This window comes from Cariama cristata, unplaced genomic scaffold, assembly GCF_000690535.1.
Source record: "Cariama cristata isolate BGI_N322 unplaced genomic scaffold, ASM69053v1 scaffold20082, whole genome shotgun sequence".
NCBI lineage: Eukaryota > Metazoa > Chordata > Aves > Cariamiformes > Cariamidae > Cariama > Cariama cristata.
In genome coordinates, this window is record NW_009603462.1 from 1 (window position 1) to 16,891 (window position 16,891).

The following is a 16,891-nucleotide window of genomic DNA, read 5'->3' on the forward strand; positions in this document are numbered from 1 at the left end:
GGGGAAAAAAAAAATTCAGCATTAGCTTGATAAACAATAAAAGCCACAAAGCTTTCAAATGAACTCTCAGGATAAAGCGCAAAATATATGGTAAGTTTTTATTGGCCGCAGTCAGAAAAATAGCATTTCCTCAAGAGGAATACGGAAACATTCTTGTTTGCTTAAAGAATTAGTTTGGAAAATGATTTAAGTAGAGATTTCACTTGCATCCTGTTGGCATTGAGTTCTGGAATTTCCTGATGTGGTATATGCTAAAGTTAAGAGCTTTGGACCTTCTGGTGCCCAAAGGTTAAACTGAAACAATGACATACCCAACAGTGAAACTTTGCTTTGTATTGTTTCACAGTTGTAGGTTTTTGTTTTTCTTTACATTTTTACTCTGAAAAACCCCTTCTGGTTGTTTAAATTTTGCTTCCTGTTTTCTCACTGCCTAAATAATACTTTAAAACCTTGCAGAACAATATATAACAGTGGGGGGGACGGGGAAGGAAAGCAATCATAACCAGTCCTGCAAGGCTGAAAATCTGGTAGCTCTGTAGAGGAGACTATTTAATAAAGCCACACTCGGAAAACCGTGTCATTTCATTACAACAGGAAATATTAAAAGACAAGTAATGTAATGAAGATCAGATGATACTATTAATTACAAAAAAAAAAAAGACCAAAACACAGAAAATGTGGATGTATGAAAAATAGGAAATTAAAAGTATTTCTAGTGCTTCATTCCTATTTTTTTCCCTAAACAATTATATGAAAATTCTGAAGTTAAGTATTTTCCTCCTGCCATATCTGCAATCCTAATGTAATAGCTTTTGGACTAGGAATTGAAAATGATCAGACTTGTTTAATTGATGGTAGACAGTGAACAGTAGAAAAAATGTTTGGAGATTTTCTTTTCTATAACATGATTTTTATTTTTAATTAAAGTAACTTCTGTAGACCCCTGTGAAATTTGAGAACTGAATTTATTGAAGTTCAGATTTACACTGAAGGGCTGCAGAATATGTGCAGTGAAGTAAAACCCAAACCTGAAATGCAGTCATATCTAACACTGGGGAAGGACAGCACAGCCCCAATTTTGGTTTAGAGAATGGTATTTGTAATTTGTTTGAGCTGTATATTTTTGTATTTGTTCTTTAAAAAATAGTAATTTCTTGTTCCAGCTCTTCTTATTTCAAATTGTTCCCATGTAAGAGATTTATGTACTTTTTAAATTAGAGAAGTAGTGAGAGTAACTGTTACAAGATCATTTAAGCAGGCAGTAAGGAGGAAAAGATACAGGCTAATGGAAACAGATGATCTAGAAACCAAAGTCATTTATATTAATCATCGTGATGTAGATAATACAGATGAAAAAACGTATGAGGAGCCAAGGGAGTTAAACACATATTTGATGAAAAGTGAAATGGACATTCAAGACTTCTTGGTCCATTCCTGAAATACTCTGTATTCATAGTATCTGTCTTGTTATTGCTTATAGGTTTTCTTTTGATCACCCTGCAGTATGTGGGATCCTGTATTTTATAGACGTCCCATCTATTCATTTTCAAAATTTTTCTTCCGGTTTTTTTTTGGTTTTGTTTTTTGTTTAATTAACGTGGTGTCTGTGGTATCAGTGCTGATGGATTTAGAACATCAGATGTTGAGCAGCTATGCTACCTGTACTATAATGTCTCATTAATTTAATTCTGTTACTTTGCTTGCTTGCAGTGCTGAGGCAGGGACTAGCATTTAGTCCCGTTTATCGGTTTTCCTTGTCTGACGGCACTATCGTTTCTGCCCAAACGAAGAGCAAGCTCATCCGTTCTCAGACAACTAGTGAACCTCAGCTTGTAATCTCCTTGCATATGCTTCACAGGTAATCCTGAACAGTTTGTTATGAGAGAGAGAGAGGGAAAGTACAAAGTTGCCAAAGCAAATAGATTGTTTAAGGCTGATAGATGTTCAGTTGCCCTAGAACTGATAGCATGAAAACAAAGTAAGTTTTTGACATGAATGCTTACAGCAGGAAAGGACTGTAAGATTATTTCAGGACTTACAAATGGCATGCTGGTTTTTCACATCAAGATCTTCCATTAAACATGCAAAATTTCCTTTAAACTCATGTTCTTAATTTCAGTATTTTAATTTCCTGTGTTTTGCAGAGTAGACACAAGAAGCTCTCCAAATGTAATTAAATCTAGAAAACTTTGAAGGATTACATTCCTGTAGTTCACAGTCAGTCATATGTTGGGCCTGGGTCTTCTTTAAAAAATACATTATGATTATTAGAACTGCATTTTGGACAAACTGCATATTTTAACTCCTTGCCTCTCTTCATTCCTTGTCTTTTCTGGTGCTTGGAGTAGTGGCTTTCACATGTCCAGTCCTGAGAAATGCCAACACTATTGGTTTTTTTTCAAAAAGGTACAGGCAATAATATGTTATAGTCAAGGATAAGTAATCATTGACCTCAGAACTTCAACATAAAATTTGAATTAAGGCATTGCATGTGTTGGTATATTTGTGTCAGATTTTGTTTCAGGTTTTTTTTGCTGATTATAATTACAATGCTGTTTCCCTGTGTCCACAGTATCACTTTTTTGAGAGGAAGAAAACAGCTCTAAACGTAATTAAAACTGAACCTGTTTTACAGAGGTTGTAGATTTGGAAATTGACCTGACCAAAAGCTGTCTGAAATTTATTTTCTTTGGATTGTTGAATATACTTGGTCTTTCATGAAGTGCTAAACTTTAAATTTTAAAAAAGCACCAAGTTAAAAATGGTACTTGCAAATGTCCTTGATTTTCTTAGCAGAATACTGGTACCATTGTATTTGTAATAAGGTTTTAAAAATCCACCTCTTTCTTTGTAGTTAACGTTGTTCACCTTTGCCTTTATACCTAAGGGAACAAATACAGAGTAACAAACTTCACTACTCTGTGCGCTTCAGTTCTTTCACTTGTCATGCTTTAGCAAAATGCGATGGTTTATCTGCACTTATCCTGTGCAAGTAGGAATGGTTTTTGTCTCATCGAGAGTATGTATTAGGAATGTTCCATTAGTATTTGGCATTGGAAGTCCAGAGTTGATTTGATTTTTCTCAGAACCTCATTTTGTTTTCTTCCTAATCAACTTGACTCTGTCTCTTTTATAGCTTTTAGCATTTGGGAATATGTCTGATTTTTTTGATTTAAGTTTTAGGACAGAAGCAGAAAGTATATCGCATCCTCCCATAAACTAATTAAAATCTACCGAGGAAAAGAGGAGTGATCTTCAGGTGCTCTCACAAGAGCTTTTTCTCTGTATGTGTGTGTCTGTCCCTCTTCTGTTTCCTCCATCTTACAGCCTACATCTCTAAAATATGAATTTCAGCTCCTATATGTGTGATTTTTTTTTTTTCTTTCTTCTCCTTTTTTCCTAAATGCCTGTGCAGGACGGGATTGCTAACAGACTGTTCCCATTCTGAAGCAGTATCCAGTAGTTCTCTTGGCTCACATGCTGTGTTGGAGCGGTATCGAAATACTCTGGCAGTGTAGAAATGTGACTTTTTCAACTTTCTTTTCACTAGGAACTTGGTGGGCAAGTAGCCCACTCCAACCTTGCGGTGGGACTAACTCATAGAAATTCAGAACTCCAGCAAACAGCTGTCCGCAGCTGTCTTGTAGAACATGTATTTGTTTGGGTCATATGTTTCAGATGAGATTTCTGTCAGTTCTAGAAGTTAGCTCTTGCCAAATTGTAGAGAAGAGATATACATTAGAGAGGCTGAAATTGTAACCTGTCTGCATTCCTAATGACTGTCGGTTAAATGAGATATAATTTTGTTTTTCCTCTCTTCCACTGATTTGTTAATGAGGTACTGAAAAACCATACTGTTAATGTGCAACCATGTTGAGAGTTGCATATCACTTTTGTCAAATTGTCGATTTGTTTTTAATTGGAGGTTCGTTGTGTTATTTTAAAGCGAGGTTTGGGGTTTTGCTTCTTTTTCTGTAATGTAATTACAAGTTGGCCACTGCCATTTTAGCTAATGGGTTGTTTTTCTTCCCCTTGCCACATAGAGAGCAGAATGTCTGTGGAATGAATCAGGATTTGACTGGACAAGGAATGGGGAAGATATTGAACCCAATTAGCTCCAGCAGCCCTGCCCATCAGGCCATGTGCAGTGGGAACCCAGGTCAGGATATGACCATCAGTAGCAATATAAATTTTGCCATAAACGGCCCAAAGGAACAAATGGGCATGCCAGCAGGCAGGTTTGGTGGTTCAGGGGGAATGAACCATGTGTCAAGCATACAAGCGTCCACTCCTCAGGGTAGTAACTATGCACTAAAAATGAATAGCCCCTCACAAAGCAGCCCCGGCATGAACCCAGGGCAGCCAAACTCTATGCTTTCCCCAAGGCATCGTGTGAGCCCTGGAGTGGCAGGCAGCCCTCGCATCCCACCCAGTCAGTTCTCCCCTGCGGGAAGCTTACATTCGCCCGTGGGAGTCTGCAGCAGCACAGGAAATAGCCATAACTACACCAACAGTTCCCTGAACGCACTTCAGGCCCTCAGCGAGGGCCACGGCGTTTCTCTAGGATCGTCGTTGGCTTCACCTGACCTAAAAATGGGAAATCTACAGAATTCCCCTGTGAATATGAATCCTCCCCAGCTAAGCAAGATGGGAAGCCTGGACTCTAAAGACTGCTTTGGACTCTACGGGGAGCAATCAGAAGGTACAACTGGACAAGCAGAGAGCAGCTGCCATTCAGGAGAACAGAAAGATAATAGCGATAGCAACATGCCACCAGTTGTCAGTGGCGAGAGACCTGATGGACAGAATAAACTGCACGACGGAAAAAGCCAGACAAAGCTCTTACAATTGCTGACCACCAAATCAGATCAGATGGAGCCTTCCCCTTTGTCCAGTACCATGGGAGACGTTAGCAAGGACTCCACGGGAGGGTTGCCTGGGTCTGGTTCGGCACACGGAACCTCGCTCAAGGAGAAGCATAAAATTTTGCACAGACTATTGCAGGACAGTAGTTCTCCTGTAGATTTGGCCAAGCTCACAGCAGAGGCCACAGGCAAAGAACTGAACCAGGAGTCCAGTAGCACAGCTCCTGGTTCAGAGGTGACTGTTAAACAGGAGCCAGCGAGTCCTAAGAAGAATAATAATGCACTACTTCGCTACTTGCTAGATAAAGATGATACTAAAGATATTGGTTTACCAGACATACCCCCAAAACTGGAGCGGTTGGACAGTAAGACAGACCCTTCCGGTAGCACAAAGTTAATAGCTATGAGGACAGAAAAAGAAGAGATAAGCTTTGAGCCTAACGAACAGGTAAGCAAATCTTTTCATTATGTGTGAATGAGATGTTCTGGGCCTGCGTTCCTGCCATCTGATTTCCTCTAAGAGTAATGTCTTGCCACTTCCAAGAGGCTGTTACCTGTCTTTTGAAATCCAGTCTTCGCTCAATTTTCCAGTTGGCGTTACTAAGCTGTGATCATTACTCTGTCTAAAAGAACAGACTCTGCCTGGGAGGACATGGATAACGCAGGGACTGAACTCTGGGGAACCTTTCCCAGATGGTAGTCAGAGGAAGAGAAAATACTTGTAACTGTTGATTAATGCTAACTTATTGACAGCTTTTCCCATAGGCTGTGGTTGAACTGCTGTGGGCTTGATGAGCTCTTGACCTAGCCCAGCAGAGCAACTAGACTTCTGCCCTGGGAAACAGGTTCATGCTCAAGGACAGGAGTTATTTGAAAGGAGTGATATCAACTTTGCGTTACTGATCTTTGTGCTATACTTGATCTGCAAATTATAATCAAGGCAAAGAGACTTCCCTTGTTTCTGTGCCAGTTGGGGAGGGTTGTTATTTGGGGGGGGTTTTTTGCTTAAAAATTTTTTTATATTCAACCCCAAGTTCCTGTGGATGGTTAATTGTTCAGTGCAGAGACCATGTCTCCCTGTGCAAGGTTATCTGCCTTGAATTTTGCATTCAGAATTCATCTGCGTTCTAGGCAAGACTACTTGTTGCTCTGCTGCCCGACATACGAATAAACTGTATGTTGTTAGGACCTGTGCTAAAAAGCGGTACTTCGCTGGCTTTCATGCAGAACTCACTTTCAAAAAACACCAGGTTCCCATCACCCAGAATGCTCCAGTTTTCAGAGCTTTGCAGGGAATAAGGATGCAGCAAAAGCAATTTGCTACTTCAATATTACTGTTTATTTTATTTATAAAATGGGTAATTACAATATCAATTTTAGTATAAGGCATTTTCTGGGGAAGTTTATAACTAGCTGGAGTTAATGATCCTTAGCTTTGTCCTACACTATCAGCTCTCTCAGGTGGTCGTTAATCCCTAGGCAGTGCCCTGTGCATGAAGCCTTTAGTTTGTAAATCATGATCGGATCACACACTGTGCAAACCTTTATGACTCTCTCATTCACAGCCATATCCTTCCCTTTCAAAATAGTGTGTATTTTTAATGTGTGTACTGGGTTTGAGCTTGTTCATTTTTGTGAATATGTTGTATTTTTATTATTGTGTGTGTATAAATACATCATGTTTTTATCTTTTCTATATTGTATTTTTGAGGCTGAGGAGGGATAGACAACATTTTCTTAGCCCTAAGTCACAGCATTAGATTTTTATTTTTTTTTTTACTTTGCCCTTCCGGCAGTCTCTAACCAGGAGACAGTTCTTTCAAGTCATTATAACCACAAAACGTAGGGGCCAAACATGCCACTACAGTGTGGACGCAGCGTTGTTAAAATCTCAGTTATCCAGGCATCTCCTAAGGTTACTTCACTTCTTCTGTTTCAACAGAATTTGGCAGCTATTGCCATTATGTAGGAGCAATTGTGGTTTTTCAATCCTTCCTGTGTTTTGGAGGGAAACTGAGCCAAATTACACTGATTTCTACAGGGATTTATCCTCAAGCCTGGATGTTAGTTTAGTTCTGAATATAGTTGCTATTTTGTAGTGCCTGTAGAGGGAGGGCTTCGATTCTCTGTGAGAACTTAATGCTAGAAAAACACAGATATCAAGAAATTCATGGCTAAACTGACAAGAATAAACTATTTTTAAAATATCTGATAGATTGCAGTTCCTAGTTCAGATCCTACACATTGAAGTCAATGCTGGATTGAAGGCAGAGATCCTTCAGTCCTCAGTATTTGACACTGGACAAGAATGTAGAATTTGGTAATGACCCAAAAAATTATGACTGTCTAAGGAGATCAAAATCATGGCCTTCAGACGGTTTATTCCCCAAGAATTAAATTTCTAAAAGAATTAAAATTTCCTCTTTCATGATCTCGGTGGAGTAGACAAACGGCTTAGCTTGTGAACCCATTTGCAAAGAGCAGGTTTTGTCCTCTCTAGAAGTTAGCTGTCTAGTCCAAGGTAGTCCTACGAGCTCCTTTTATCGTTGATGGAAAAATAGAAAATTACTCCAGGATTTTTTTGTATCTTATCCTACTGTGTGTCTAAAATAATGAAGATAAGCTGCTGTCTAGTGGTGTTCCCATTGACTAGTGATAGCCTAGACGGCTAGTTTAACCTAGCTGCCTTGCTTTTTCATGACTAAAGATAGGCAAGTTGCGTCTCACCCTTTAAAGAAAGAGACTTCAGTGTCTATAAGCATTGCCAACCTCAGGCATTTGAAAATCAGGTCCCCGGTATGATGAACTTTGTAAAGTGAATAGCCTATTCATTTTTTTATTTTTAGGCTTCGTGTTTCTGAGCTTAGGGGAGGGATTTGAGGGGGTTGGAGTATGAACTATGGATGTATTGCCTTTTCTTAAAATTCAGAGATGGAGATCTTCAAATCTCCAGTCTCCCAGGAGAGAGGGAACCCGGAGGTACAGGAAGGTCCAGGAGTTGGGGCTGTTCAGAAAACCACGCAGCAGTGCAAGAGTCGTGATAAAATGGTCAAGACTGAAGTGCTTGGGCTTCCTCAGCACCGGGGTGAGGAGCAGGCAGTCCCGCAGCTGTGATAGAAGGCTGCTGGATAATGACAGAAGGACTTTTGTTGCTCCTGTTGGTTGTAAATAGAGTTTTGAATCCTACTTAAAATGCAGTGAAACCTGGAGCTGAATAAACAGGAGAAGTCCAACGTGAAGTAGGAGAGGAAATGGTGGGGAATATAAAATAATGTAAGCGTTTATCTAGCTGAAGGCCAGGCCTTTAAACAAATAACCACTTTACCCTAATTATAAAATCACTGAAAATGTTTAGCATCAAAAACTCGTCAGCTTTGGAAGATGGTCTCCCACAGGAAGTGCTCATTGCCTAAATTTAGATCAAAGCTGGAACTATTTAGTACAAGACTAGAACTCAGATTCTCGTGCTAAATTCTTCCATCCTCCTGCATCCTCCCCCTCCCCCCCTTCTTCCTCCCGTATGTAAAAATTAGCCATGTGCTTGTGTTACCTATTTTGCAGGTTTATTTAAAACTTCTCCTCCCCGAGGAATGTTGTCTTTTTAAGTAATTAGTCGCCGGAGTGTGCAGTTTCTCTGGAAACTGCAGTGGAGCGGCAGTGGGATGGCCTCTGCAAGCGGGATCAGGGGGTTGGGAGGCAGCAGGACCATTATGTTTTCTCCTTTTACTTTTGGTGTGACTTTCTGAGCAGGAAATGCTTTGAAGTACACCACTGGACTAAAAATAGCAGTCTTCTAGGTAGTGTGTTTAAACATACACTTCTGCAGAGAGCGGCAACTGACAGGAAGCCTTTCTCAAATGGCAGAGAATCTTTCCAGCGCCGCCATACCTTTTTCCCTTCCTTGGTGGGATGATGGTTATCGAGGTCTGTTAGGCTGATTGCGATTCCAGTTAAGGGAGCTGTGGGGGAGAGGATGAAAGAGAGACCTGCTGGGGAGGCTCAGCGGAGCTTTTCCTACAGCACCAACAGTAGTAGGACTGTTGCTCTCAAGCACCACGAGTGCTCGTAGCGTTCTCCCCTATTAAAAAGGGAAGGCAGTGGAAACACAAGTCCTGATTTGCTACGGCTCTGGTTTATGTAGGGTGTCCCTCAGCAGGGAGCCTGCCTTCTCCCACTCTCCCCACCGGCCCACCGCGGGGCTGCGTGGTAGAACTTCATCCCTCACCTTCCTTCCCTGCGCATCGCTGCTGGTGCTGCCCCTCGATAAAACCCCTCGTTGTGCTTCTGGCTTCAGCCAGCCCACGCTGCTGCTGGTCGGGAGCAGCTTGTGTGGTGGTCCGTAGATGGGCAAGTCTGATGAGGACCAGCTGACGGCTGGGGGGAAGGAGAGTGGAAGCGTAGGGTGGACGGCAGAGAAACGTCATGTGCTGAACGATGTCGGGTATTGCCTTGCCAACAAAACGTTTTGTTTAGCTGTATTGTTTTGCACTGCGAAACTCTTCTGTAAAATTGGATGTGATTATTATATTCGTAATACAAATGAAGAAAGCAAGATGTGGAAATTTGAAGTAGCTTATTCTCTGAGAAAGCACTTGGCGTAGTGTGGAATAAAATCCTTCTCTCCATAAGTGTACTGTCCTCTTTTTTAGCCAGTAGGCAATATAGACAGCCTGTTTGTCTGACAGGGACTTTGCAACGCCGCAGTCTCCACCAGTGGTGTTCCAGAAATCATCTTAAGCGTGTTCCTTTTTGTCCAAAAAGTCAGAAACTGTTCTGGTGTTCCTCAGACTCTTTAGCAACTCTGCTGTCCTCTTGCTTTATGTGGAAACTGGTATCTTCCCAGTATTAACATAGTTTCTTTACACGTGCCATTCATCTTCCAAAAATCTATTTCTTGATGTCTGGAATCCATTAAATTCATGAAGGACATTGGTTTCTTCTTGAAATTCTATCAAAACCTTAGAATGAAGATTCCATTTTTCTGAATGTCTTTCAGTTAGAATTCTGTTTCCAAAAGCGAGCAGCAGGTTAGCCTGGTAATATAACAGGATTTCTATCCAATTGTATGTTTATTGCAGTTACCAGGGAGAAGACGACTATATTGATTCCACTTTTGATTTACTTCTTTCTTCTTTTTATAATCCTTTAATTATCACCAGCGCGGAACAGGGATTTGGTTTTGTGTACCTTTTATTGTCAGATGCTTTGCCGATGCTACAGTAGTAGCTAATGAGCTAATTTAGAGTTTATATAAGGCAGGTATAGTTTCAAGTTGTGTCCCCACCAAAAGACATCCCGTCGGAAGGAAAAAAATCCCAGATGCCTCTGTCATACGTGGTCGTAAAGGAAATGTACACATGTATGAAGTCTGGAAAGCAGGGTCGCGGTGCAAGCCATGAGCATTGCCCGTGGTGGAAAAGAGACCTCCGGAAGGTTTAGTATCTATCCAGTCCTTTACAATCCATGGAAGCTAGACTTTGACATAGCAACTTTTGTAAACCAAACTTCGTGTTGAGGTGTAACTGCCTTTCAGTAGAGCCGAAAAAATTCTTAAAGCAATTAACACTTTAATCTGCCTTTCTCTACATGACAGTGATAAGTACTTTGTAAGGAGGTCCTTTTTCAAATGCAAAAATATTTCTAAGCATAATCTGTTTTATGTTCTCTGGCACTTAGTGTCCAAGTTCTAGGGAGATTGTTGTAATTGCATTGCTTAGAGATAGTGAAAAAATGTGCATGAGGACTTTCTTGTGATGCTTAGCACTTAATCAGGCTTTTTTTTTTTTTAATTTGTGACAAATAATTGTTTTATGGGGAAGTTAGGGCGTGCCTTCTATTTACATAAGGTTCAATTTAGACCATTAACAAAATAAATATAGAATATAAATAAAAGAAAAATCCCATGAAGCTAACCAAGTAAATATTTTAATGCTAGTTTCTATGCATGTTGGTACCATTTGAGGGTGAGTCTGGAAAGACTTAGGCTAACATCATAGCTTGGTGTCAATTCTAAATCTATCTTGGAGCTTTTGCAGCAGTTGAGAACCCTCGTCAAAAAACAAAGATGAAATATTTGATATTGATTATGTTTAGCAAAGAAAGGGAAGGTTATATATTTCTGGTGTTATAATACAGCTGTTGTATTTGGCCTTTCTTTGCCACTTCCTGAGAGGAATTAAAAGCATCTGAGGGAGTGCAGTTTTCTGACACATTTGGATCAATATGTTCTTCTCTGGCTTTATTTTGGGTTTAGTTTTTTGTTTCTTTTACATCCAGTGTTTAAACGAAGAATTGCAGTAGCCAGAATGTTAAAAAAAAGGGGGGGGGGGGGGGAGAAAAAAAGACACAAAGTCCTGCACAAAACCAAACAAAAAAAAAAACCCTGCAACATGTAAAATTTCCCTTTGCTGTTGTCTCAAATACTTTTAATGAAGGCCATATGTCTTAATTCTCCCAAAGAGTACTGAATCATCCTCCTATAATTTATCATACTCTACATCAGTCTCCTCTACTGGCTCTTGCATCTCCTTCTACCAGATCTTCCAGCGCTCAAAATGCGGCTTCTATAAACACCGCTCGCGACTGTCTCTCGGAGCACCTTTTTGAATCTGCTTATCACCTGTCTGCACAATGATTTAGGGTTCGTATCATCCCATTTGATTCCTCTTGGCTCTACCTTTTCTCTTGGGGTGCTGTGTCCACCCAACTGCTTATAAGGGCCTGGAAGGGAAATTTGTCAAGAGCAGGTAATGTCGGACCAACCTGTTTTCCTTCCGCAAGAGGGTAGCGGGGGCTTTTTGGCGTAAGAGAAGCAGCGTATGCCGTGTGTCTTGGTTTGAGTAAGGCTTTTTGACCCTCATACACATGGCATTCTCGTACGCAGATGAGTGATGCATGGTCAAGATGAAACTGCTGTGAGTAGATAGGAAGCTGTTTGGAAATCCTTACACACAAAGTAGTTATTGAAGGATTTGCTGTCAAAATGAAGGTGCTGCAGGAGCTTGTGCGGCATCTAGAGCTGCTCAGTCTTTTAGGTAACCTAAATGACCTGATGGGAGAATAGAGCGTATGCTTGGTAAAGCTGCGTGTGATACTTGAATGTCTGCAAATACACTGGGGGACAGAATTCAAATTCAGCTACAACCGGGAGATGTGGAGGAAAAATCTTAGGAGAACATTCAGGATGAACAAATGCTATTTATTATAATTAGTCAAGAATAATGTCACAGATTTTATTTTCTTTTAAAAAAAGTAGAGGACAACTGGCTAGATAAGACTTTTTCAGAGCTGTGTATAGGGATCATAGTGAGCACGAAATGAGTAAAAGTCAGTAATGTCACGTAATTAAAAAAATCGCAGGCTTTTCTGGAATGTGCCATCAGAGTGTACTATGTGTAGAGTGAATTTTCTGCTTTATTCAGCAGTTGTAAGGCTTCATCTTAAGTCCTGTTCTGGACATGGCACTTCAGCAAAAGTGCAGATCAATTAAAGACAGTCCTCAGGAGCAACAAGAGTAATGAGAGGTCTAGAAAACAGGTTATATGCTGAAGAAAATTCAGCAAGTTGAGATTGCTTATTAACTTCAGTTTAAAACTTAAAAAGGCCCGTGTTCTCAAAGGCAGAAAAGGTTAGAAAAAGAGGGGAGCAGTGTTTGTTCCCTGGATTCAAAACGTGACAGGAAGGAAGGGCCTAAATTTCAGTGCGGCAGATTTTGCAGTGCCTCTGAGGCAAAAAAACTTGACTAGTGAGGATGGCAGAGTGCTGAAACCAATTCCTCTGGGAAGCTGTGGGTTTTCTGTCACTGGATGTCTTTAACAAGAAGCTATATGAACTTCTGTAAACATACACTGATTTTGCCTTGAGGCTTTAAATTTCTTCCAGTCCTGTGATTCTGTGATTTCCTACCATTTTGCCAATAACACCAGCCTCCAGATCACCCACATGCTGCCTTTTAACGGAGTAAACACCTTCCTCTTTTGCACCATGTATTCTAATCTGTAAGACTAAGAGGTGGTGTGGAAGGGATAAAGAGTAATATCGTGTTTATCTGCAGTCGGTCATTCGAAAAAGGTACGTAAAGACGTAACTTCATAGCATCTTAGCTACCTTTGAATAAAATAGCTGGGTTTCCCAGGAGCGGGTTAGCTGTGGCAGCAGGAGTTTAGTCCAGGCTAATGTGCAATGTTTCCTAGCTGGGCTGTGAGAGCCTCAGTAGGTAGCGTAAAGCCATCTCAGTTATTTCTGCGTTATCCTGTGATCTGCGGCGTAAGCTTGCTCTCAGTAAGTAACAAGTTCATGATGTCGTGGTAGGACAAAAAAAAAAAAAAAACCAAAACCAACAAACCCAGGAAGAATTGTATTTCAGTTGTGTGCATGTTTGTGGTGTTATTTCTTGGTTCCCCATCCTTCACGGCTGGCTGCTCACTCTCTGCCTCTCCTCTGTCATTGCACATTTCCTAATGAAGGCGCTGAATTTGAGTCGGTTTTTGTTATAAATACTGCCATGAAATGTTTCCTGTGCAACTTGGACTCCCTGTTGGTAATTATTACCCAAAAGTGTTTTACCCTCTTTGAATGTTCAGGATTGGAGAATATACTTTTAATAATTTCCAAATTTCAGTCAGAAAAAGATTTAATTCTGAGGGTTTATAGACAGAGAAGCTGACAAAACAAAAACAAGTGAGAATCAACATTTTTAAGAAAAACATGGAGGTCAGTATTTATGTTACTATAGGGTGAACTTAATTTTTTCCCGTCTTTATTTCATTATAAGTTTCTACTGAATTGAATGTAACTAGATTTCTCTTTTTTTTTTTTTTTTCTTACTGTAGAAAAGTTATTTTCAGTGATTTGGAAAGTTGTGAGCAAAATAATTTTCTGAATCTAGTAACTAGATGACAGTTTTTAATTTATAGAACTTCATTGAAATGTATATTTCTTGCCAGTTAACTTATATAGAGTTACTCGGTGTTAAGGTTTTGAATGTAACAAAGAAAATCCGTATGGGAAATTGTTTTAGCCGTGAAGCAACTTTTCCGTCATATGCTTTTAATCAAGTCATAAAGAGACTAGAAATATGACTGTGCTGAAAGGAATATTGGTTATACCTCCATCAACCCCCATCTTCATCGCCGTTGGATCTCTTCCCCTGCCAAATTATCCCTGCTATCTGCACCGATCGCAGAGTGCACGGGGAGAATTTCGCCTTTGCCTGAGGTACAGATGGTATGGATTCGTACATCCCGATGCCAGGGTTTTGAAGGGGTCCCACTGCCACCCCAGGCTCCCCAAAGGCAAGGCAGACGAGCCCTGGGAAGCTTGCACAGTCCTCTTTGAACAACTTTGTGAGCTTCCTCCGCATCGGGCTTCTCGCAGGAAGCATCCGAAGCCGGTGCGGGCGTGACGGTTGCGGGCTGCCGGGCTCGGCGCGAGCAGGATGCCAACAGCAGGCGAGCAGCGACGTGTACTGTGGGTTTGTGTTTTGTTTTTTTTATTGCAGCCAGGCAGTGAGTTGGATAACTTGGAGGAGATTCTGGATGACCTGCAGAACAGCCAGTTACCGCAGCTTTTCCCAGATAGCCGCCCAGGCGCGCCAGCGGGCTCGGTCGACAAGCAAGCCATCATCAATGACCTCATGCAGCTCACCAGTGACAACAGCCCCGGCGCGGCTGTGGCCACCCAGAAACCAGCAATGAGGATTTCACAGAGCAGTGAGTCCGCCTTCCGTGCGCATATACGCCAAGCTTGCGAACCCCCAAAGTGGCGGTTGTGGTGGTGCCCCTGGGTTGGCCGGGGAGAGGAACCGGGCAACTCCTCGTCCTGGTGTGGTCTTGCATGATGACATAGCGCCATCTGCGGTCATCCCATTTCGAAACACGTGTGGAGGTTATGTCTAATTCACCCAGCACCCTGGAAGTCTGGGTGCTCTGAGGAGTTTTGAGGAGTACCCTCAAAATAACTGAAAGGTCTCCTGCTGCGGTTATTGGAGAGCGCGTGTGTTTTGTCATGACGCAGAGCGCTCCTTTCCAGCAGCTCTTTCGGTAAAAGGGATGAGAGGGGCTTCTCTAAGCGTGAAAGAGAGTCGTCTTCTAAAACCGCAAGATTAATAGAAAGATGTATGATTAAGAGGAATGTCCAAGTTTAATTTGAAATTGTGGCTTTTAATTGACTCACTTCCAGCTGACAGTGTTCCTTAACTTTATTAATTAACTTACAAATCTGTCTACCACCATAGAATAATGGGAAATGAGCAAGACAGGAGTCCTGTCACCTACGAATGTTGAAGAAAATAGCATAAAAAGGCACTGCTTCATTTTTTTTTCTCCTCTTGGCTAGGATGGCAGCCTCTATTTGCTTTCTTAAATGTACACTGGTGGGTTTTTTTAGAAAACATAGGGCTTACATAATATTTTTAGCCATTCTGATGATATTAAAATAGCACCATGCCACTTTCAAATGAACTCAAATTATTACTTAGAAATGTTTAAATAAATATTACTATTACTACTAATAATAAGTATTAATGTTTAAATTCCTATTAAAACCACTACAGGTCCTTAGATTATCAGTTGTTATCAGTGTTGCTCAAAGAAAGATGCTTGGATTTAATGTGCTCTTTTTTAAGTAAGTATGGGGGTTACTAACAGCAGCAGCACATAAGTCAGAAGGAAATCCCTGTGTATCTGAAATCTTTAACAGATTCTTTCTGAAGCAAGGTCTGCTGGTTCCTTCCACTGTAACCTTTTGGCTTTCCAGAGCTGACCTAGCTTTAAATCTGCTTTCAAAGCTACTGGCAGTACAGTAACAGTATGTTGTAAATGAGAGCATCTTGGTGGTTAGCAGCACTTCTGTAAAAGTAGCATCCTGTTTCCCATCTAAATTAAAACCCTAAAACTTTTTCCCCCAGCTCAGTCTTGTGTTCGTGCCCGATTCCTCTAGGGAACTTCAGCCTTGTTTCAGATAAAAGAGCGTCCAGAAAACAGATGCACAGAAATAGTGAGTGGTTTCTTGTAGGCTCACAGAAAAGCAATGTAAGATGAATGTCAAATCACATACAATTCCCAAAGAGGTTTGGGGGGGTTTAATTTTTATTTTTTTTTTCTGAAGAAATAAACAGCTTTCATTTTACAGGTTTTACATGAAAATACCAAAAATATTTTTATCTGTTTAAAAAAAAAAAAAAGACTTGAAAGCTGCTAGATTTGCCAAATTGCTGGAGCTTGTTGTATGGGGGACAGGGAGCTTCCTTCAGTCCCATCTTCACCAAGAGCAGAATATGTGATCTGAGCACCATCACATCTCATCACCTGTGTTGTTACTTTGTGCTGCATTCCCAGCTTTCCTTTTTGTAGGCTCAGTGGGTGCTGGCAAAGGTACCCATATAATATCTTACTCATTTATGCGATTTTTCAAACTTCTGGGGCAAACTGTTCTGAAACTGTCACTGAAGTTTGGTTTTGTTTCAATCCCTAGAATTTATGATGCCCCTAAGCTTGGGAATGTCATTTTTGTCTCATCAGTAAGTTTTGTTTGTTTGTTTGAACAGACAGTCAGGAACAAAATTTTGATCTCATGGTTAGGAATTAGGTGTACTGATGTGATGTATTTCCTATACATACATATAAGGAAATTCACCTGGCAGAGAACTTACTTTAAAAAAATAAATAAATACAATGAGTTCCTGTAGTCTGGAGACCTTTGTAATAAGATGAGTCTGTACTTTTTAACAAGCTTAATAAACCTCATCTAAGTTCTCAAATTCAAAAGTACCACTACTTTGATCTAAAATAAGAAAGAAGTTCTTTAACTTCTTTGTAATGTGGTGAATATAAAAATGCAGAAGTCGCTTTAAGGATGCCGTTATATCAGAGACTGTCCTAGGGGAAGCTATCAGGAAGTATTGCAAAAAATAATTACACAAAAATGGTTAATTTATTTCTATATATTTATTATTATTTATCTCTATGTATTTTGTTGGTGTGATTGGACAGGCTGAATACAAGCCAGCAGTGTGCCCAGGTGGCCAA

At 40.5% G+C, this 16,891-nt stretch overlaps 1 protein-coding gene across 1 annotated transcript; it reads left to right on the top strand.

Annotated features, from left to right (window-relative positions):
- Positions 1–1,710: 1,710 nt before the first annotated feature.
- LOC104157759 (nuclear receptor coactivator 2-like) lies at positions 1,711–14,703 on the top strand (the record flags this gene model as incomplete). Its single annotated transcript, XM_009695219.1, has 3 exons — positions 1,711–1,858; positions 4,044–5,313; positions 14,365–14,703. Coding segments are annotated over 3 exons (1,757 nt in total), but the record flags the coding sequence as incomplete, so codon positions are not given.
- Between the last annotated feature and the right edge of the window lie 2,188 nt (positions 14,704–16,891).